The 21,623-nt window shown below is 42.0% G+C and overlaps 1 protein-coding gene across 2 annotated transcripts in view; it reads left to right on the top strand.

Annotated features, from left to right (window-relative positions):
- CMC2 (C-X9-C motif containing 2) overlaps positions 1 to 21,623 on the top strand; it is a 24,719-nt gene extending 3,096 nt beyond the window's left edge. For both annotated transcript variants that reach the window (XM_075536942.1, XM_075536940.1), the window contains exons 2-4: positions 8,552 to 8,664; positions 14,805 to 14,876; positions 19,812 to 21,623. In XM_075536942.1, the coding sequence (XP_075393057.1) occupies positions 8,584 to 8,664; positions 14,805 to 14,876; positions 19,812 to 19,898 (240 nt within the window). In that variant the 5' untranslated portion in view covers positions 8,552 to 8,583 and the 3' untranslated portion in view covers positions 19,899 to 21,623. The remainder of the gene's footprint in view (positions 1 to 8,551; positions 8,665 to 14,804; positions 14,877 to 19,811) is intronic.

Raw genomic sequence — 21,623 nt, 5'->3', positions numbered from 1 at the left:
ATTATGGGTTTTTTGTTTGTTTTGCCATATCGTACATCAACTAATGTCTATCTGTTCACCTGTAAATCTATTATTCCTGCCTCTCATGTGGGATTATACAGTCATCTTTACTATCAGTTCCCCTCTTCCCACCCCCCTTCCTGTACCCTCAGAGAATCATTACCCCGTTACTGGTTCTGAAGGATTATCTAGGCTTTCATGCATCCAGCGCTCTTAATTATACAGATGGACCTACGCAGGTCTAACAAGATTAATGAGGTAAAACAAAGACTAATGGGAAGGGGAGTAAATAGTAAAGAACTAGAGGATAGTTATGTGTTTAATCAGTGCTACACCACACCCTGGATGTATCATTCCTTCCCTGTGGCTTTCTGCTAGGGACTATCCAATTATCTTACAGGTGGGCTCTGGGTCTCTATTTTGTCCATGCTCTTTAATGTCAATTTTATTGCTTGTTATTGAACTTCTAATAGCTACACTGTGAACATCTCATGATCACACTGGCTGGTGTGCTTCTTCCATGTAGGCTTTGTTGTTTCCCTGATTGATGGCCACTTGTTTAATTTCAAGCCTTAAGACCCCAACTGCTCTATCTTTTAATACCCAGGCAGCATCAGCTTTCTTCACCACATTTGCGTTTGCACCCATTCTGTCTGTCGTGTCAGGAAGGTGGATTTCACACAGTGCCACCTTATTAGAACAAGTGGTTCTTGTACTGAGGTAAGATTTGAGTAAAGGCCCAACGTCCATCCGCATCCTTGTTGTGTGTATATGTACACACACATATACATATATACACACATGGATACATACACCTATCTATGTGTACATATGTATATTTATACCTATATATAATTTTTACTTTCTTCTTTCCTCTTTTTCTTTTCTTTTATCTTGCCCCACCATCGTTACCCATCGTTCATCTCTCAGTAATGCCTCTTGGATAGATTTCAATTGATCACACATGACCAGGAATGCTACATCGTCCTCACCGTCAATTTTAGTATCCTTGCTATTCCCCTCTCCCTGTCGTTATTGGCTCACGACAACCCCCCACCTGTGCCCCTCCCGGACCCCCCCCCCAGACACCATCAGAAAAAGAAGGGAAAGACCCTACATGTAGTTCCGAGTCTGTTACCCTGACCCAGTGCAGATGAGCAGCTCTCTGTTAAATAGCAAGAAGGACATGTTGGAAACCGTCAGGTTTCATGTCCTGGGACCCGCATACCCAACAGCAGTTACACCCTTTTAATCCTCAGCATTTGTGACTGGGAGGCAGACCTCCTGCAAGTCCCTATTGCTCTTGTAGTCAGGGATGGAGCCGTCTAGTGCTCCCTCCACCCCAGGCCACGCTGCTACACCATTAGACTTTGAGTCCCTGTGAGTAACCCACAGCCATTTCAGATGAGGTGCCAAAGCACTGCCCCCCAGTCAAAAGTCTACAGTCGGGGTTCCTCGGGGACTTCATGGCTTTGCTCCTGTTGGTGGTCTGTTGCATTCCCCTCTTGATGGTTACTGTAAATGCCTTGTTTTAGCACAAGCTTTTCAAACCCCAAACACAGTCAGTCCCGTTTGACAGCTGGTACCATCTAATTTCTCCGCTGCACTTATAGGACCCAGTCTTCAGTGATTGTCCCATGAGGTAAGTGTCTTGCATGGCCACATTGGAAAAACTTCTTGGCCTGTGGTTAGGCTGTAAACCTTAAGGGGAATCCATGTCCTTATGTCGCTAGATGCCTTCCAGTTGTTTCAACTCTTACTAATACTGTGTACAACAGATGGAAACACTGCCTGGTCCTATGCCATCCCCACAATTGTTATGTTTTAGTTCAGTGTTGTAGCCGCTGTATCAATCCATCTTTTCAAAGGTCTTCCTCTTTTTCGCTTCCCTTTACTTTGTCAAGCATGATGTGCTTAGTGAGTAAATGTATGTTGCTTATATGTGCTCTCCTTCACGAGCACCATATTCACTTTCTGAGACATCGCATGAGTAGCAACCTACATACGAAATTTAATAATCCCAATAACAACACAAGTCCCAGGAGGCGTTTGTTTATACACAATCGCCTTTCATGTGCCTCAGCTGCAACCACATTCTGCAAAACCTCAGATTCCATATGAATAAAACTAAATACAGGAACACTCATCTATTAAAGACACAACACTCCTTTGGGAGACTGGTAGGAAATCTTAATGCGGTTCTTTTTTGTAAAATCATAGCTCAAATTCAGACATTTCTCTAGATAAGCTTTTTTTTTTAAAACTTTGCTAAGCAACTGATAAAAGCTATACTTTGAGAGTTGCAACATCTAGAACCATTAGATAATCCATTGCCATCGAATTGATTCTGACTCAAAGCAACTCATAATGGCTTCTTCTCTCCAGAAACTAGAGTCTTAAACTATAAACTATTCCCACATAAAACCCATAGTACACCTTCAGTTCCTTCAGTCATAGCAATTTCTATTCTACACATTCTGGATCAACCACAGACTGAGCCTTTCAGCTTCCACACAGTGTTCTGGAAATCTTGATTAAGTAGAGTAGAATCTGTGTTCCAGATAACACAGTCTGTTTCCTAAGTCCAGTATAGTTCATCTTTTGGTTGAGAAATTTTGGTTAAGCATTTTCAGCAAGTAAGCAGTCAGAAGAACTCACCTGCCACCTACTTGCCAACCCTAAGCAGCCAGTCAAGTTCAGCTTTCTGTTTTTATTTCTTTACTCAACCTTTTTATTGTGAACTGGGGAAGGTTAGCAGGAACAACCTTTTATTTTTAAAAGACATGCAAGATTTTTTTTCTTTTTCTCTTCACTTTTATTTGCTTTCCAGTCTCTGGAACAAGCTGTAAAACAAATTATGTGTGAGCTCTCAATGTGAGAGTAAGAAAATATGTGTTTTCTGTCTGAATATGACAGCATTGCCATTCCACGATAAATGGGAAGTACCTAGTGACAGCAGGCACTGTGACAGCAGTAAAAACGAGATCATTCTTCAGGGGGTGTCTAGAAGACAGCAGGACAGTAAAAAGTGCCTCCCTGCACGATGCAATTTGGAGATTTACTAAACAGCATAAAGAGTTATAATCTCAGGTGCCTGTCGCTTTTCTTTCTGCACGTTACTCTTGCTGAACATTGCAGCTGCTTCTACCCCTTCAGTGACAGTACACTCTGAACTTTTCCCCCATGTCCCCCTCCCCCCTTTTTCTTCTATAAAGAATTAACTGAGGAAATTTTTAGATTTCTTACTAAATCTTATGTGCACACTGTCATTGATTCCCAAGGAAAAGCTGGTAGGTTTGAACTGCTGAGTTTTTGGTTAGCTGCCAGTACTTAACTCATTGGGCCACCAGAACTCTGGATTTAGACTAACTAGCCCATATAGTGGTGCCCTGGTGGTGTAGTGGTTATGCATTTGCCTGCTAACTTCAAAGTCAGCCATTCGAAACTACCAGCTGCTCCTCGGCAGAAAGAAGGGCCTTTCTACGCCTGTAAAGAGTTAAAGTCTGGCAGGTTTATAATCTCATGTAATCTTGAGTGAAGGGGTGGAGTCTAGCATGTCAATCAGGTCATAGCCACTGATGCCTCTCTGTGGGCATGGGGCATGACCTTCTGAGGATTCTGGCAACTTCCTGTCTTCCCTGGAGGTGGGATGCACACACTCTCTGCTTCTCATTCCTGTTGGCTAGACATATGGAGCCACGCTGATGGCTGCCAGAGCCCTGGAGATGCTTCCACTACTACTGGATCCAGAAGACTTTTCACTCACCGGCCTGTGATCTTCCTGCATTCAGCATTGTTACATAAGTCTGAAAAGGAATTTATATACTAGTATGAGACGTATGGGCTAATAACAGACTTAAGGACTTGATCTGGACTGGGCTGGGATGTTTTCTTAATACACAATTACTCTTTAATATAAAGCTCTTTCCTATACATATGAGTCTCCCTGGATTTGTTTCTCTAGTCTACTTGGACTAACACACAGTCTCATTAAAGAAGCACACCAGCTCGTGTGATCCAAGGATTGTAATGAATGAAATCCTAAGGAGGGAATGGTATTGCCCTAAATGGTGAACACCGGGTTTGCAGAAGGCTATGGATGACAATGGAAGCCCAGAATCCATTTGCAGGATCCATGCATGGATTCAGTCTCGGGTGCATCCCCTCTCACCAGAGTCCAGGACTGACTAGCCTCGTTCTCAGAGAGCACTGTAAAGTTGATTGTGGCAGATACAGGTAGGTTAAAATGTAGTATCTTACCACTAAGTTACTGTAGTTTGAAAAAGAAAAATGCAGGGTAAACGTATGGGAATGAAGCCTCTGGCGGATCTGCTCTGACCATAGCTAGGGCTGTGGGTAGCTTTGCTATCGTGCATTGGAAAGTGGATTGTCCAGATGTAGTTAGCTTCAAATTTAACAGCTTGTCATTTGATCTCCTTTTTGACCCATTTCAAATTTGCTCTACTTTTTCATATTTTCTGCCTTCTTTTTGATTGATGTTCTCCTCTGTTATTTGTGTGTGTGTGTGTGTGTGTGTTTACATGAAATCCAGCATAGGTAAACCCATAGAGAAAGTGACTGGATCAATGGTTTCTTGGGGGTATGGCAGGGGAAGTTGGGGGGAAATTGGAAGCTAATGACAATGAGTACAAGAAAGAAGAAAATGCTCAAATATTGATTATGGTGATGGTTGTACAACTCTTCTTAATGTAATTGAACTGTGGAAATGTATGATATATGATTATATGCCAATAAAACTTTTAAAAAATAGAGTTACCGTCTCAGAAACTCACAGGGACACTTCTACCCTGTCTTATCGGGTTGCTGTGAGTCGTGATCGACTTGATAGCAGTGAGTTTGGTTTTGAGTCAATGTAGTAATCGGGCGAAGGGAGATCTTTCTAATCTGACATTAGAACTGAGTCAAGCCACAAAGAATCGGGAATCAGGAAGGTTTCTACGAGACTATGTCCAACACTCTTCAAGAGCCTCACTCCTGGAAAGCGGAAGTTAATCAGAAAGAAACACAATTTGGTGCACTTCTGAAATGAAAGCAGTTCTTGCCAGCATCCTGTCTCGCCAGCACTGAAGATTCAGATGCTACCCTGGAGGAGAATGGCTTGGGGAAGGTAGGAGATGTTGCAGTTGTGAGCAGAGGCTGGTCTGTGGGGACGTCAGCCTCTTCATATCAGTCTACATTGGCTCACTTTGCAGCTGTCCTAGGTACAAATAGGTAGGATAGGTTGGCCTTGAAAGCCTGCTGCCGTTCCTGAAATATGATTTGTAAATTAAAGAGATTGGAAACATGAATTTATAAATAATAGTGCTTTGTAAAATGTAAGCTTTTTAAAAAGTATCTTTTAGAAAGCATTAAATATTAGTTCGCAGTTTTTGGAGGATAGATTCATGTATATGTGAACAAGAGTTCTTGCTTGTGTTTTGTTTGCTTGTTTTTAAAATATTAAGAATTGCAACTGTAGTATAAATTTTATTCTGGTGTAGCCCCGGAATAGCAGAATTCTTTTTAAGAAAAAGCAAACTCACCGATGTTGAGTCAATTCCAAAATCATAGTGCCCCTACTGCAACCCTGGTAGTGGAGTGACTTAAGCCTTAGGCTGCTAACTACAGAGTCAGTCGTTTAAAACCACCAGCTGCTCTGTGGGAGAAAGAGGAGGTTTTCCCGCTTCTCTGAAGATTTTCATTCTCAGAAACTGTCAGAGACAGTTTCTGTAAGGTCCAGATTGTACTTGATGGCAGTGAGTCTGGTTATTTTTTTTGAGTGGCCCTATAGGACAGGGTATAGGTGGCCTCGCAGGATTTTTCCAGGTTGTGAATCTCTTTGGAAGCAGATTGCCACATCTTTCTCTTGAGGAGTGGGTGGTGGGATCATACTTTGGTTAGTAGCCGAGTGTTTAAATAGTGTGACAGTGGAGTTTCCAATGAAAATCCAGAGGCATTAAAAGATAAGGGTCCCCCTTTGTGGTTATAGATCTACTGATGTGTCTTAATTTGTTTATTTTCTAAAATTCTGCCACCTGGTGGTTAAAATCTGTCTGTCCTGGAGTCTCCAGGAAGTTTTGCTTTGGCAGAGGCAGAGTTAAGTAAAAAATTGAGTAAACTACGACTGTACTTGAAGTTGTTTTTAGGTATCATTGCAAGCTCTACATACTGAGGACACAGGGCGGGTGGCCTGGGGAGGGAGGTGTTGTGATTGTGACAATTACATTGACCATCCTAATGTTTTCAAAATTGCCTGTGTAAAGGAGACAGTTTTGTGTTGAAATAATAGCAAAGGCTTAAAATCCGTTTATGGTGGATTTAGGTGGGGACACACGGACAGATTTGTGATCTTGGGCTATAGCTGATCTTCATAGTAGCCGGACTAGTCGTAGCTTCTGAGTGGAGCTTTTATAAGTGAAATCTAAAATAGTTATACTGTAGTTCTCTGGGGTTCTTTGTTTAGAGACCCAGGATTTTGTTTGTTGGGTTTGGGAGGTAGATGGGCAGCTTGAATCTCTTGGAACTCTTAAATAAAAGAGCTTCATGAGGTATAATTACACCTGTAAATTTCACTCATTGTCAGTTAATTTGGGGATACTAATACATTGTAAAAGTCGAACAGCCGTCAACAGTCAATTTTAGAACATTTTCATCAACAAAATGGTTCTTATGCAAATTTACAAATTAATTCCTTCTCTTACTCAGCCCTAGCCATCAATGATCTGCCTTTTGTGTCCATAAAATTGCTACCTTTTCCTATATATTTTATATAAATGAAATCAAACAAGATATAGTCTTTTCATCTGTCTTTCATGTAACATAAGACTTTTAAGGTTTATGCATGACAGAGCATGGATCAGAAGCTCCTTCCTCTTAATTGCTAAATAGTATTCCATTTTTGTAGACCATTTACCTGGAGGTTGGAAATTTGGATTGTTTCTGGTTCGGGGCTCCTGTGGCTGATGCTGCTGTCCTCGTGTAGTGGTTAAGTGTTAGGCTGCAATATGCACGGTCTGCGTTCAAAACCACCAGCAATTCTGGGGAGAAAGTGGGCTTTCTACTCTCGTGAACAGTTACAGTGTTGAAAACCCACAGGGGTCACTATGAGTCAACCTTGACTCCGTGGCAGTGAGTATACATTTATATCCACGCCTTTGTGTGGACATTTCATTTCTTGTAGAGAGTTTCTCAGGAGTGATGAGTTTAACTTTTAAAGAAACTGCCTAGTTCTTTTCCAGAGTGCACCACTTCCCACATCCTAACGAGTATTCGGTGCTTTTTGATTAGTTATTCTGGTGGGTGTGTAGTCGGAGCTCCTTGTGGGTTTAAGTTGCATTTCCCTAATGACTAATGGTGTGAACATCTTTTCATACACTTAATTAACCATTCTGATTGTCTTTGGTGAAATAGCTATTTTTACTTTTTTGCTTGCTTTTGGCCCATTTTTAAAAAATTAGATTGCCTTATTATTGAGTTGTGAGCATTCTTTAGACACCCTAGCTACCAATTCTTCATCAAATATAAATTGCATGTATTTTCTCCCAATCTTGGCTTGCCTTTCATTTCCTTGATGGTGTTTTCAGAAGCATAACAGTTCCTAATTGGAGTGACTTTTGTATCGGGGCCTTCTTTCATAGATTATGCTTTTTAATGTATCAAAGAACCCTTTCCCCAACCTAACGTCAACATTTTCTCCTATCTTTTCTTGCTTAGAACTTTAAAAAGATTAGAGCAATTAATTGGTTCTTTTTTTCTTTTGGATGAGCTCTCTGAGTTAAAAGGAATGTTGTGTGTGGAAGAATAGTCCGACTTTAGATGTAGAATAAGACAAAATGGTGACTAGTGCCAACTAACTACAGCAGACACCCGAGAATAATGTTTTAAATTTGTGACTGAATTTTCCATTTTGTGATTGAATCAAATAAACTTAATTCCACTGATTTCACCCTTCTGTTTTCCATGTAGTAGCTGGGTCTTACGGATTTATCTGCCGAAGACAAATTTTTCTCACGTCTGCTTCTTGTTTTACTGCATTGTTTAGATTGTCTCTGCCAGGGGTTAGAAAGAGCCATCCAAATTAAATCACACTAAACGTGAGACTAATGACCCCTTTTAGTCCTCTCAGAGGAATATCTGTTATTAGAAGGATTAATAATGTACTTCTCAAAATTGGCAGGATTTCATTTGAACAAGTGAGTTATAATGGATTTCAGGAATGCGGGAAAGCTATTTGAAGTCAGGCTCATTAATATCGGCATGTGGTTTTTGCTTGAGGACTTATTTCTAGTATTGGCTCTCTAGAGGATTCCTGTTGTACATCCGAGTCCACAGGCCCTTGAAACATGCCCTCTCCATAACTTGCTCAGTAGATGAAATCGTTATAGAAAGAAACCGAGTTGAAAGCTTACTCCCTTGCCTGACAGTCACACAGCTGGTTAGTAGGCCCCATTCTTTTCTGATATGGATCCCTGCCAGTTCTCGTTGACAGTGGTTGTAGGCTGTGCTAACAGCAGGGTGTGCATGTATATTCAAGACACTCTCTTATCCACAGGTTGCTCTGCTGTGACCCTTCATCTTCTAGAGATGCATCCTGACTTGTCTCCACACCTGCACACTGAAGAATGCAACGCCTTGATTAACTTGCTAAAGGAATGCCACAGAAATGTAAGAGTTCGGCGCAATGTGGATTGCTTTCTCCATTAATGGAAGGGGATTTGGGAACATCTTAGTAACAGATCTTGAAACTTAGTAAAGATAAGCAAGTGATATTCATGGTTTCCCCCAAACCACCTTCTTTGTGACAGGTGAAAATCCAACATGAACGTTGGTTAGGGAACTTCTTGAAATAGTATGTAGTAGTTGGATTCCTTATTCTTATTTGAACAAAATGTAATTATTTTAAGACTTTCTCTTCCTTGATGTCTACCATTCTTAATTTGAAGGAAATTGACACATTTGATATAATTAGATGTTAACTAGATCTAATTTATGATTGCTTGAGTTGACGAGCTTAATTTTTAGTGGAATGGAAATAAAATTACATAGTTAAATCAAAATGGAACAGAAGTTTCCTTCTCTTAATTAGTATTCACTACCTTCTCTCTAGGTTCCCATTATAATGACTACACAGAACTCACAGACAATATTCATGATTAAAGGGTTTATTGAGGAAGTTGACACGTGGTCGTAATGCAAGCGAGAAATCCTCGGGATACTGTTGTTTATCAGGACCTGCAACAAAGTCCCTTCAGGTGTGCTAATAATGCCAAAGGGACATACTGCTCTGCTAGAAGCCTCAACTCAGTCATTCAGTTCAAGCTCTGGGTGAACAAGCCCAGCTCCCTGGATTAAGTGCCCAGGGGCACCCCAGGCCAGTAAGCCTCCGTGTGAAGACACTTCCGTTTCACCTCCCTAGGTCAGCAAGCCCAGCTTCCTCAATGAGGTACCCTGAGGCACCCAACTACACAAACCAGCCTCCTGCACAAAAGCATTCCTGCTTAAGTTGGGTTGGGAAGGCTATCACTGTGTTCCAGGCTCTGACTCCTGGTTCTGCTGCTCCTCTATGGTACTGCTGTCATCTGGCTCCAGGAGGTGCACTGTACTCTTGCTAGTAATGAGATCCCTTCTCCTGCTTTTCAGAGGACCAATGTTATACACAGCTGGATGGCACTCTAGGGAATCCTATTTGTAATTACCCACAGGCAAAACTTTACTAGTATTAACCCCCATCCCTTCCCACCAGACCCATGCAGGACAAGGTCTTTTGATGGGGGTTAGAGACTGTGGCTAGAAGAGCCATATTCAATAATATACTACCTCTCCTGTAAGGCCAGAACTTTCTGCTTATTTGCTGGAGTTTTCTAATAATAAATATGTGCCCCGTAAGATCTCAGTTGTTTAATCTATAAAATAGCTCTACATTTGTGTAATTCTGTATTTTAATCATTTTTAGTTAATAAGCCATCATGCTGAATGCTGTTTGGGGGCCGTGAGGCGGCAGTACTGTCCAATCCCTTTGCAGAATATATGGCGGTGTGGCCTCCACATGGCCTAACTCACCAGGCTGTGGTCATTCTTTGTGTTCTTTATGGTCTTCTGTGGCCTTTGTGGACACATGTCACTTCCACTGCTGTCACGGCCTCTGACAGCTTCTGATTCCACTGGTCTGACTTTGCCTACATTTGACAGCAAGAATCAGATTATATATAGTGATAATTCAGAATTTAGAAGAGCTGTTTTCTCCAAAGCTTAGAAGTACTGAGGTATTCTTTCCCGGTTTGTAAAAGTAATATCTATGTAATGATGCTTTGTAGATAGTGTAAAAAGCCTGGGGAAATGTGAAGAAACAAAAATTACTTTTTATTAAATATCCAGAGATAAAAGCCATTAACAATTGAGCTTACCTAGTTTACATTTAATCTTACAATAGTAAGATTAAAAGTAAATTTTATTTACTTTCCTCTACCTCCTTCCTGATGTTGGCCTTTTAAAAATGCCTACGTCTTTTCCATCTTGAGAAACTGGAAACAAATATTTTTCTACCCTGTGTGTCTCTAGTGGCTTCCTTTTCAGTGCAAACTCTTAGAGTAAATGAAGGAACACTTGCTTTTTCTTCTTGTGGCAGTTACATCATTTCAGGTCAGCTTGAAGATCTGTAAAAGTGTGGGGTGGTATTCATTCACCTGTCTATCAGGTCACAGCCTGACGGTGCCTCCTTGTGGGCAGGGCTTCTCGTATGGCGGGTCCTGGAAATGTCCTCTCTGTCTCTCTGCTGGCTGACCCTGGATGCTGTGAGAGCCCTGCCATGCGACCATCGCCCTGGGATCCACCCAACTCTGCACCCACCAGCCTGTGATCTTCCTGCGTTCTGCATCGTTACTGTGGCTGCGTGCGTCTGAAGAGGGATGTATGGACTTGAGTTGGACTGGGCTGGGATGTTTTCTTGATACTTAATTCCTGAGATAAAGCTCTTACACATATCTGAGTGTCACTGGATTGGTTTCTCCAGTCAAGCTGGCCGTTATAACACACTTCTGTTTGCCCCTTGGTATCTCCCTTCTCTGGGCTCCAGTGACTGAACGGGTGTTGTCTTTAGTGGGCAGGTTTGATTTTCTCCTCGCTTGTCTCCCAGGCAGCATTGATTCCTTCTCAGAACGTTCCCTTGCACAGGCTTCTCCCACGCCCTTTCTTCCCGAGTCTTTCTTGAATCTCGTTGTTCACGTCTCAGTCTCCTGGCCAGAGCTGCCGTTTCTCGGGAGAAACTGCACCTTTTCCCCTAGAAAGCCCTATTCACTCCACTGGTTTCTAATCTTTATCGTTGCCTCGGATTGCTTTCATGGGTTCCACATCTGTCTGTGTCAGCTGTATGCTGGACTTGACTGTCCTATGCATCCACTTAGTTAGCATGTCCAGACACAAGCTCCTCTTAACGTCTTTTAAACGCCTATCTCAGTGAATGACACTTGCTTGTCTGAGCCAGAAACCGGTGTCGTCCTTAATTCTTTCATGGCTCTTCCTGCCCAGTCTCTGCTGAATCAGTTGTTCTGCATTGCCTGTGTGACTGCAGCAGTCTCTTCCAGCATTCTCTTCCTGGGGCCACCTGCCGCTGATCATAGCCACACTCCTGCTGTTTTGTGCTCCGTCCTCATCCACTTTCCAGCATCTGGAATGATTGTCCGAAAATAACTTTATCTTTCCCCACCGATGGCTTCTTTGTCTAAACGCTCACTGCCATCAAGCTGATTCTGACTCACAGCGACGCTGGAGGACAGAGTAGAACTGTCCCCTGTGTGGTTCTGAGCCTGTACGTCTTTAGGGGAGCAGAAAACTTCCTCTTCCTTCCTCAGAGCACAGCGGTGGGTTCGAACTGCTGACTGTTTGAGGACCCCCTACTCCACCAGGGCTATAGAGAATCTAACGTTTCTAATCTCTGTTTCAAGGCTTTGTGAAACCGCTCCCTATATCACTCTTCAGGTTCACATCTTCCATGTGCCCCTGTGCCCCGTCCGTGTGTGTTTTCTGTAGCTGTGCAGCCCTTTCATTCCAGAAATAGGCGATTTTCTCTCTTCTTAGCTGGGCCCTGTGCTTTTCTTTGAGAACATTCTTGCTGTCTGCACTCCTCCTCATTTGTTACGCCAGCTTGTGGTCATCCTTCGATTTTACTCCCTTTTCTCCTCTCCTGGCCTAGATGCTCTTGACACAGCCACCGTGAACAGCTGTAGCCCCGTGGCTTTCCCACCTTTTGGTCTCAGGAGCCCCTTACACTCAAAAGATGATTGAGAACCGCAGGGTTTATTTATAGCTACCAGGATGTACTGAATTGAAAATGAAAACGTTTGCAGGTAGTGACTTATTTGAAAGTGTAATCATAAACACTATTGCATGTTATAGTTTTTTTTAATAGAAAGTCCTATTTTAGCAAAGTGCATTTTGCAGCTTTTGCTACTATCTGACTGTTTGAATAGAGTTGGATTGTCAGAGCTGCCTCTGCAATCGATCTCTTGCAAGATTGCCCTCCATGAGCCTGTACCCTTGTGAGAGAATGAAAGTGGGTGAACTAGACATGTAAAGGCTTTGTGTCATGAGGATAATGGTTTTGACATTGTAGACTCCCTGAAAAGGTCTTGGGAGCATCTGGGTGTCTCGACTGCACATTGTGAACCACTGCTCTGTGGAAATCACCACATCCATTGTCTCCTCTTTAATGAGTTGGACCGTAGTCTCCATTGCCCACTGTTGTTCCTCTCCTGCTGAGACAGTGTCCTTCATGGAGAAGGTGCTCAGGGGTCTGTCGTTGGAGTCAAGAAACAACAAGACACCAGACACTAGGGACTTGCACCAGGTGACTCGCTGTTCCCTGGGGTGTTTTGAGTTGAGTGGTTTCTATGTAGTGTCCCAGAATGTAATTCTCACCTAGGCTTTGTGTTGAGAGGAGCCCACTGCTGCATCAATTAATTCGTGCCCTCAGTGACCCTGTAGAGCAGAGTAGAACTGCCCCACGGACTTTTCTAGGTTGTATGTCTTTATAGAAGTAGACTGTGCCATATTTTGCCCCTGGGGCCACTGGTTAGCAAGCTGACCACTTGGAATGTATACAGGGTGAAATGAATAATGTAAATTAACTGAAACATTGCCATACATTCTAAAAGCCTGATTAACTCCAGACTACTTGACGAGAAGGTGTATGTGAAAAATACATCTTTCCTGTTTATTTGTTGGTAGTGAATTTTTTTAGGAAAATTATTTATTGAATATCATGAAGATATTTTTAGATAACTATTAAGACCACTCACTCACTCAGTGCCACTCATATCAACCTGACAGAGGACAGAGCAGAACTGCTCCCGTGGGTTTCTAAGGCTGTAAGTCTTTACAGGAGCAGAAAACGCTGTCTTTCTCCTGAGGAGCGGCTTGAACTGACAACCTGGTGGCTAGTAGCCCAACGTACTAAACTGTCTTAGTCTATCATGAACACTTGCCGGAAAAATCCTCACGATTTATTTAGTGTGGACCAGGAAAGTATATATAAATTGGCGGGGGTGCAGTAGGGAGGAAATTGTATGAGGCACGTCCTACTAATTATGTGTTGTCTGAGTTCCATGAAAGCCTTACTTTCTGAGAAAAGGAAAAGATGGGCTTCTTATTAAAAGTGCAAGTCCACTGTTAGTGGCCTGCTGTGCTGGAGCTTGCCGCATTATCCGACCCGCCCTCAGCATGGTGGCGAGCGCACACTCATGAGGGCACTGCTGAAGTCTGCAGTGCTCTTCATCCTGACTTGCTCTGCAGAACTCATACTGTAGTCCTAGGGCCTGAAACTACTAGGAAATTTTAAGCCAAACAAACTTTGAAGTTCAGATTTTCTTATATTGTGATTGATTGAGATTAAAAAAAATTTTTTTGAAACTGATTGGCACTTTATTCAAAATTTTTGTTTATTATGGGCTGGACAGACCACCAGCCACTGGTTCAAGCCCACAAGCCACTCTGAGGGGAAAAGGTGTGGCAGTCTGCTGAGTTAGAGATGTACAGCCTAACAAACCCTGCGAGAGCAGTTCTGCTCTGCCCTGCGGGGCTGCTAGCAGTCAGAATGGGCCTGACAGCAGTGGGTGGGACATAGACCACCTAATAATAGTGTTAGGTATTTCTGATGTGTTTTGAAAGATATTTTGAATGGAGGCAAATGAGACAATTGCTCTGCCACCAGGCATTTAGTAAATCACTTTTCTGTGGCTTAGATGGAAGCAATTTACTTTTTCTTCATCGATGACGAGGTCACCCTGCAGCTTGACCCCCACTTCTTGGAGTGGAAGATGAACTGTGACAGGTGTGCTTTCACAAACGGAATACCAAGGGGATACAAATGCTTTCACTTTATTAGGTGATACTGCTTAATAGTTTTCCCTTTTAGCCAGGAAAAAATCTTTAATTTTCATTTCTTCTTAGAGAACATTTGTTCCTTCTTTGTAGGAAGAACTAGATAGTTGGTAGGAAAGACCAAATCAAGCCTGTTTGTCTGTATAATTTCGTTTAATTGTTAACCTGAAAGTACACAGTTACGTAGTCTGCTTCTGGTGTGGTTATCAGCAAGAAAACCTGGGGAACAGTTCAACTCGGTAACAGGCAGGCCTGCCCGGAGTCAGAATTGACTTGATAACAATAACAACAATACACGTGATTTATGTAGCTTTGACTTATTTTTCCAAGTGACACATTAAACCTATTTTCTTAGGAATGAATGTGAGTTTGTATGCCAGAGACCTTCCCATAATATGGGTGAAATATCTTGTCCCCTTTCTTCCCTTCAGCACAGCGTTCTGAAATTTTTTGGGCATTGCAATGATCTTGATCGGGAGATGAGAAAATGCCTGAAAAATGAGGTAAGAAAAGCATCAGAAAGTAGAAGCACACCTTGTACACCCTCTTCTCACTTATCAACTTGGTTGGGTTCCAAAGACAGATCATTATTCTAAAATCAGCATTCAAAAACAAGGTTAACTATGTCCTTATAGAACTGCCCAACCACTGAGAATCATGATCCAGCCAAGACGATACGATACATCACGTTAACTCTCACAGCCAACATTATTCTTTACCTAGCACGGCAGCGTTGGTTACCACCAGCTGTGCACTGTTAATGTGCACTAGAGACAGATTTTTCTAAATGCAAAATGTCAGGTAGCAAAACAGTCGTTAAATGTGGAAAGAGTTTGGTTATAATAGAACATAACAATATTAGAGCGATTGCTGCCATCATGAATTTTTTTCCAAGTTCTAGTGTGATAGGAGTTTGACTTCATATGTATGTTCTCCTCTAAAGCCAGGAGTAGTGAAATTGCATCTGGTACAGATTTAGGACACTGGTGATTTTTGGCCATGCACACAAATGAAATTTTTCTTCTAATTACGGCGACTCACCTGAGTGAATTTAAGGTTTGGAAAATCAATCACTGCTCAGCAGAAACATTTATGTTTGCTAAATATTCAGGGCCTCAGCTTCCTAGGGTGATGTATCAGGACTTTAGACTCTGGAACGCCTTTGTTTTGTATAAGCCCCAGGGATCTCCCTTGATTTGTTTGGGAAGACTCCACCCTCACCCCTATTGCGGTCTTGAAGGGAGTAGAAAGCCTCACCTTTTCTCACCAGGAGCCGCTGGTGGTTTCGTACTGCCGACCTGTACGGTCAGCAGCATGGGACCCACTACACCCAATGTGGGACCCACTACACCACCAACGCTTCCCCTTTCCCCTTAGATCTTCATTTTCACTCTTTATAGTTTAATAATTTTGCCATTGGCTTGGTGATTAGATCTTCAAATAGTATTTTCTGCCCAGAAGGTTCAGATCTCTGTTGGTGACTGTTTAGGTAGAATGTTTTACTGTGTTTATTTTTTTCTCCCTCTACAAAAATCATAGAAACCTTTATTATATAAAAATACCAAAACTCGAAGCTATTGTTTCTTATCCTGTCCTCCATGTAAGTCCACACAACTCCGAAGATGTTTCTCTCTCTCTCTCTCTCTGGCTCTTCCTTCAAGAATCCTGTGCATTTTAATCAACACCATGTCAAAACTCAATGTTGCCTTCCTCAAAGGACTCAAAGTATCTTTGCTTTCTTTTTCTTTTTACAAATTAGTTTTTAAATTGTGAACTAAGTGGGGGGTTTCTATTTTCAGACCATCAAATCTGCATTCAGCAGTTCAAACCACTCAACCCCTCATTCTATCCTCCCCTGATTTCTCTTCTCTCTTACAGAATTCCATCCTCCCTTCCAAGTCAGCATCTGTCAACCTGAGATGTTTAGCCTGGCTCCTTACAGGGAAGGCTCCTTGCCTAGAAGAGTGAAATCAGTTAAAGGCTTAACTCTACAATCATTTATCAGGGGCAAGGGGGATGGGCAGGGGCCAAGTTCTGTAGCCTCTTTTATCACATCTCTGAATCCTGAAATTTTTTTTATATTCAACCTTTCATCATTAAAATCTGTCTATTGCCATATAGGTTATAAACATGTAAATATATATTCATGTACATAAGTGTGTATATTATATAAACATTTTTACTCAAATGTATCTACTTTATATGTAGGCTTACCTGTTTAAGAAATTTTGAGTATTACCTAATTGCTAGACTTCGTGTTTTCTTATTGTTTATAACCTGTGGTCAGATTCAAATAGTAGGCCGCAACCTTCCCCCCACCCCCGATGAAAACTGAGTTCAGATCTATTTGATTATAGAGAAAAGAATTTGGGAAAATCAAGTTTGATGAATATTCATGATTAGGAAAACCAACTTGGTAAGCTCACTCAACCCTAAGCTTCCATATGATTATATAGGGTAATGTGGTTGCTTAGCTCCAGCTACTCCTGAGTAATATTTATAGAGATATATGTATGCATTAGGTGATAGGACTCAGAGGCATACTCTAGTCCACATCTATCAGACTGCATCTAGAGGACTGCTTGGTTTTGGTTGTGATCATTAAAAAAAAATCACAAAAAACTACGGGGCATCTTATCGAGGTAGAAAGGTGGTCTGTGGAGCCAGGGTGATGCTCAGCCTGTAGAAGAATAAACCAAGATAATGCTTGGATTAGTTACAGCCAGATGTTGGAAAGAGCGTTGGAGGGTGATAGAATTTATAGGCACACAATTTTTTTAAAATTTAAATCATTTTTATTGAGGTCTTATACAACTCTTTTAAAAATCATTTTATTGGCTTATATAATTCTTATCACAATCCATACACACATCTATTGTGTCAAGCACATTTGTACATTTGTTGCTGTCATCATTTTGAAAACATTTTCTTTCTACTTGAGCCCTTGGTATCAGCTCCTCATTTTTCTCCTCTGACCCCACCCCCTCCCTCATGAACTCTTGATGATTTATAAATTATTATTATTTTGTCATGTCTTACACTGTCCGACATCCCCCATCACCCACTTTTCTGTTGTCTGTCCCCCAGGTAGGGGTTTATATGCAGATCCTTGTAATCGGTTCCCCCTTTTTACCCCACCTTCCCTCCACCTTCCCAGTATCGCCACTGTTACCACTGGTCCTGAGGGGTTCATCTGCCCTGGCTTCCCTGTGTTTCCAGTCCCTATCTGTACCAGTGTACATCCTCTGGTCTAGCCAGATTTGTAAGGTACAATTCGGAACATGATAGTAGGGGGGAGGAAGCATTAAAGAACTACCCTGTTTCCCAGAGAGTAAGACATCCCCCGAAAATAAGACCTACTTACAGTTTTGCCTCTTGCTGAAATATAAGGCATCCCCCCGAAAATAAGGCCCCTTGAAGCTATCCTAACTCTGGACTCTGGACCACAGCAGCGGGTACCACCACACAGCTCACTGTTGGCCGCAGCGCAGCCAGAGCAGACAGGAAGGGCAAGGTCTCTTTTAATAAAATAATAAACAATAAATGTGAACCATATTCTTCATGAAAAAATAAGAAATCCCCTGAAAATAAGACCTAGTGCATCTTTGGAAGCAAATATTAAATATAAGACACTGTCTTATTTTTGGGAAACAGGGTAGAGTAAAGTTGTATGTTTCATCATTGCTACACTGCATCCTGACTGGCTCGTCTCCTCCCCGCGACCCTTCTGTAAGGGGATGTCCAGTTGCCTACAGATGGGCTTTGGGTTCCCACTCCACACTCCCCCTCATTCTCAATGATAATATTTTTTTGTTCTTTGTTCCCATCTACACCTTGTGATCACCCAGGCTGGTGTGCTTCTTCCATGTGGGCTTTGTTACTGCTCAGCTAGGTGGCCACTTGTTTATCTTCAAGCCTTTAAGACCCCAGATGCTATATCTTTTGATGGCCGAACACCATCAGCTTTCTTCACATTTGCTTATGCACCCGCTTTGTCTTCAGCGATCGTGTTGGGAAGGTGAGCATGGAATGCCAGTTTAATAGAACAAAGTGTTCTTGCATTGAGGGAGTACTTGAGTGGAGGCCCAATGTCCATCTGCTTCCTTAATACTAAACCTATAAATATATGCATGTAGATCTATTTCCCTATCATCATATATAAATATATTTACATGCCATTATTTAGACCTCTATAAATGCCCTTTGCCTCCTAGCTCCTTCCTCTATTTCCTTTGACTTTCCTCTTGTCCCACTATCATGCTCAGCCTTCATTTGGGTTTCAGTAATTCCTCTTGGTTACATTGTCCTTGATCAAACCCTACCAGGCCTCCTACACCTTGCTCACCACTGATTTTGGATCACTTGTTGTTCCCTTGTCCCTAGGTTTGTTAACACTACTTCCTTTCCCCCATCTCACCCTCTCCCATGTCTCCCCAGAACTGTTGGTCCCGTTGTTTCCTCCTCCAGATTATTTATCCAGCCTATCTTATCTAGATAGACCTGTAGATATAATAATATGCACAAAACAAGACAAAGCAAAACAAAGCAACAAAAGAAAACAAAACAACAGCAACATCAGCAAAAAAAACCACAACAATGACCAAAAAAAAAGAGAAAAGCCTATAAATAGTCCAAGGTTTGTTTGTTGACCTTTAGGAGTGTTTTCCAATTGACTCTGATGGGGTGCTAGGCCCTGGCCCCAAAGTCTATTTTTGGTATTCCCTTGGGACTTCTTTGCTCTGCTCACCTTGCTGTTCTGTTTCACGCCCTTAGTATTTTGCCTTGGTGTGGTGAGGTCAGATCGGGTGCAGTTCCCACACTGTGTCTCCAGTGTTGTCCCCTGTAGGGCTATGGGTCAGTGAGGGACGTCAAGTCTCGTAGTGGGGCCGGCCATCTGGTCCTCTGTGTGCATTGGCTGCTCTGAGAAGGGATATCGTCCTCAGGGCTTGGTGGGCCAGGATATGCTCCACTCTCTTCCTCCCCCTTCATTTACTCCTGTGTGCTCTGGTCAGATATAAGGGGTACAATTTTTTATTTAACCCAAAGAACTTTGTAACAATGTCCCACAGTAAAACAGATTACTTCTCAAGGTAGCAAGAGAGAGGTGTTCAAGCAGAAGTTAGGTGACTTGCTAGAGTATGAATGCTGGAGAGCAGGGACAAACTAATTTTCTTATATACTTACTGAATTCCTATTTTGGGGAAGAAACAAATTTAAATGTCTTTCACCTTCTAGAACATAGGTACTGTGCTGTATTGAATCAAATTCTACTAGAGACCCATTAAAGTCACTGTTTCCAGTCTCAGTGAATGAAGTGAAGAGGAAAATAGAATTTTGTCAATAAAAGTATTTTTATTTTGCAAGTACTTCTAAATATTTAACTTGCATAAATAGTGACATAATCCGTTGTCTCTTCTCTCCCCCTTTTCTCTGTTTAGTATGCAGAAAAGAGGTCCAGGAGCAGGGAGCATGGTGATTTGATGCGAAAGAGACTCTTGAATCCTCCAGAGGAGTCTGGGAAATGAAGTACATTTTCTCCTGAAGCCTTGACTGAGCGAAGACTTCAAGACTCTTGGTTGAGAATCTGTTTTATTTGGTGACTGCAAAGTGTGACCTACTTTTGAACTTGAAGAAGTGGGGGAGCCCAGGACTTTGTGTGTCAAGTGGAGCCTTTAGTAGTAGAGGTCTGCCTCCTGCCAACGCACTTCTAACATGTGACCTTCACCGTCTACAACCAGCTAACGTGGAGTAACTTACCTCCCTCAATAAAGTAACTTATTTTAATCATATGTTCTCCTTTTTCTTCTATTCCCCTGGAATTGGGCAAGATAATGCACTGGGCTTTTCTTTTTGACTATGTGGAAATTCTGAAACTTAAAAATTGAAGGCATGAACTATTGCTAAAAGGGGTGGGGAAATCACAACATATTAAGTGTGTGAAAATGTTCCAGCTGTGGTTTTTAAAGAGCTGTTTTTTCAAAGTAAATATTTACGCTTCACATAAATAAACCCGTGTCTTGGGTTAAAATGCTAAGATTCACAGCCATTTCTTCCATTTTTTGTTGAACGTAATGTACCCACCTGGGTGTCAGTTAACTCCTGGCCTTGAACTTGGTCCAGCTTGTCTGTGTTGTCATTGTCTTGATCTCAGGCTTTCGTCTTAGCCTCATTCCAGCAGTCTTCTCAGCAGTGCTTTTTTTGGCCAGTTGTTTTCCGAGTCCTGTGGTAATCTGGAAGTCGGCATCCTCCAACCCTGGCCACAGTCACGCCTGGTCTCCCTGGCAAATAAGGTGGGACAGAAGGGATTGTCGGCGCATTGTAGTGGAGTTCTGCTTATAGCGCCTAGCTTGAGGCCTGTTGATGCCGGCGTTTAATAAGTGCTCTCCCGTCCTGGGGGCGCTCAAGCACTGAGCATGTTCTGACCAAGGAGCCGTAGACGTTAGCTGAAGGAATGAATTCTGAGGCCCCTTCCCATGTTGAGACTGCATGAATCTTTATTCAGGACCTCTGACTGTCAGGTTCATTCAGACAGAATGTTTTTTTCCTCTAGAAGGGTATAGTAACTGACAAGTGGACTATCATGACACTGTAGTAAGTGCCATGATTTGACTGATGCCACAGAAAACAGAAAGGAGCATCTAGGCCCAACTTTCAGGAAGAATGGAGCCGTTCTAAGAAAGCTGCTTTGGATAAGATTTGGGTTTTTGTGGATTAATCTATAGAATCAGACTGCTACATTTTTCCCCCTCAGAGTAGTTTTGTGAGTTCGAACCACTGACCTTTCAGTTAGTGGAAGTCAGGCGAATCACTGAGTCACCAGGGCTTGGGAAGTCCTTGACCCAGGGGCGTGAACAGCCTGACTGGCAGACAGTGCGTTGGAAACTGCATCATGCGGATGTCCTTGAGTTAAAGTTTAGCATCTGATCATTTGTTCTCCTTTTGACGTACTTAGAATTTGTTCTAGTTTTTATTCTTTTCTGTTATCCTTTCAACTGAGGTTTTTCTATTTTATTTTCTATTGTTTCTGGGTTTTGTTTTGGTTTTGCGTGTTTTTCTCTATTTGAAATCCAAGATAGGTAAATCTCTAGAGACAGCAATTGGAGTAATAGTTTACTGGGGGGAAATTGGAGAAAAACAGGGAGCGAATACAAGAAAGAATAAAGTGTTCTAAAGTTGATTTTTGTGATGACTGCGTAGCTCTTTAGTATGTTTAAACTCTTAAATTGATATGTGAATTATTTGTCAATAAA

The sequence above is a fragment of the Tenrec ecaudatus genome, chromosome 18 (genome assembly GCF_050624435.1).
Source record: "Tenrec ecaudatus isolate mTenEca1 chromosome 18, mTenEca1.hap1, whole genome shotgun sequence".
Taxonomy (NCBI): domain Eukaryota; kingdom Metazoa; phylum Chordata; class Mammalia; order Afrosoricida; family Tenrecidae; genus Tenrec; species Tenrec ecaudatus.
The sequence above is the reverse complement of the archived record's forward strand: the minus strand, read 5'-3'. Positions and strand labels throughout refer to the sequence as shown.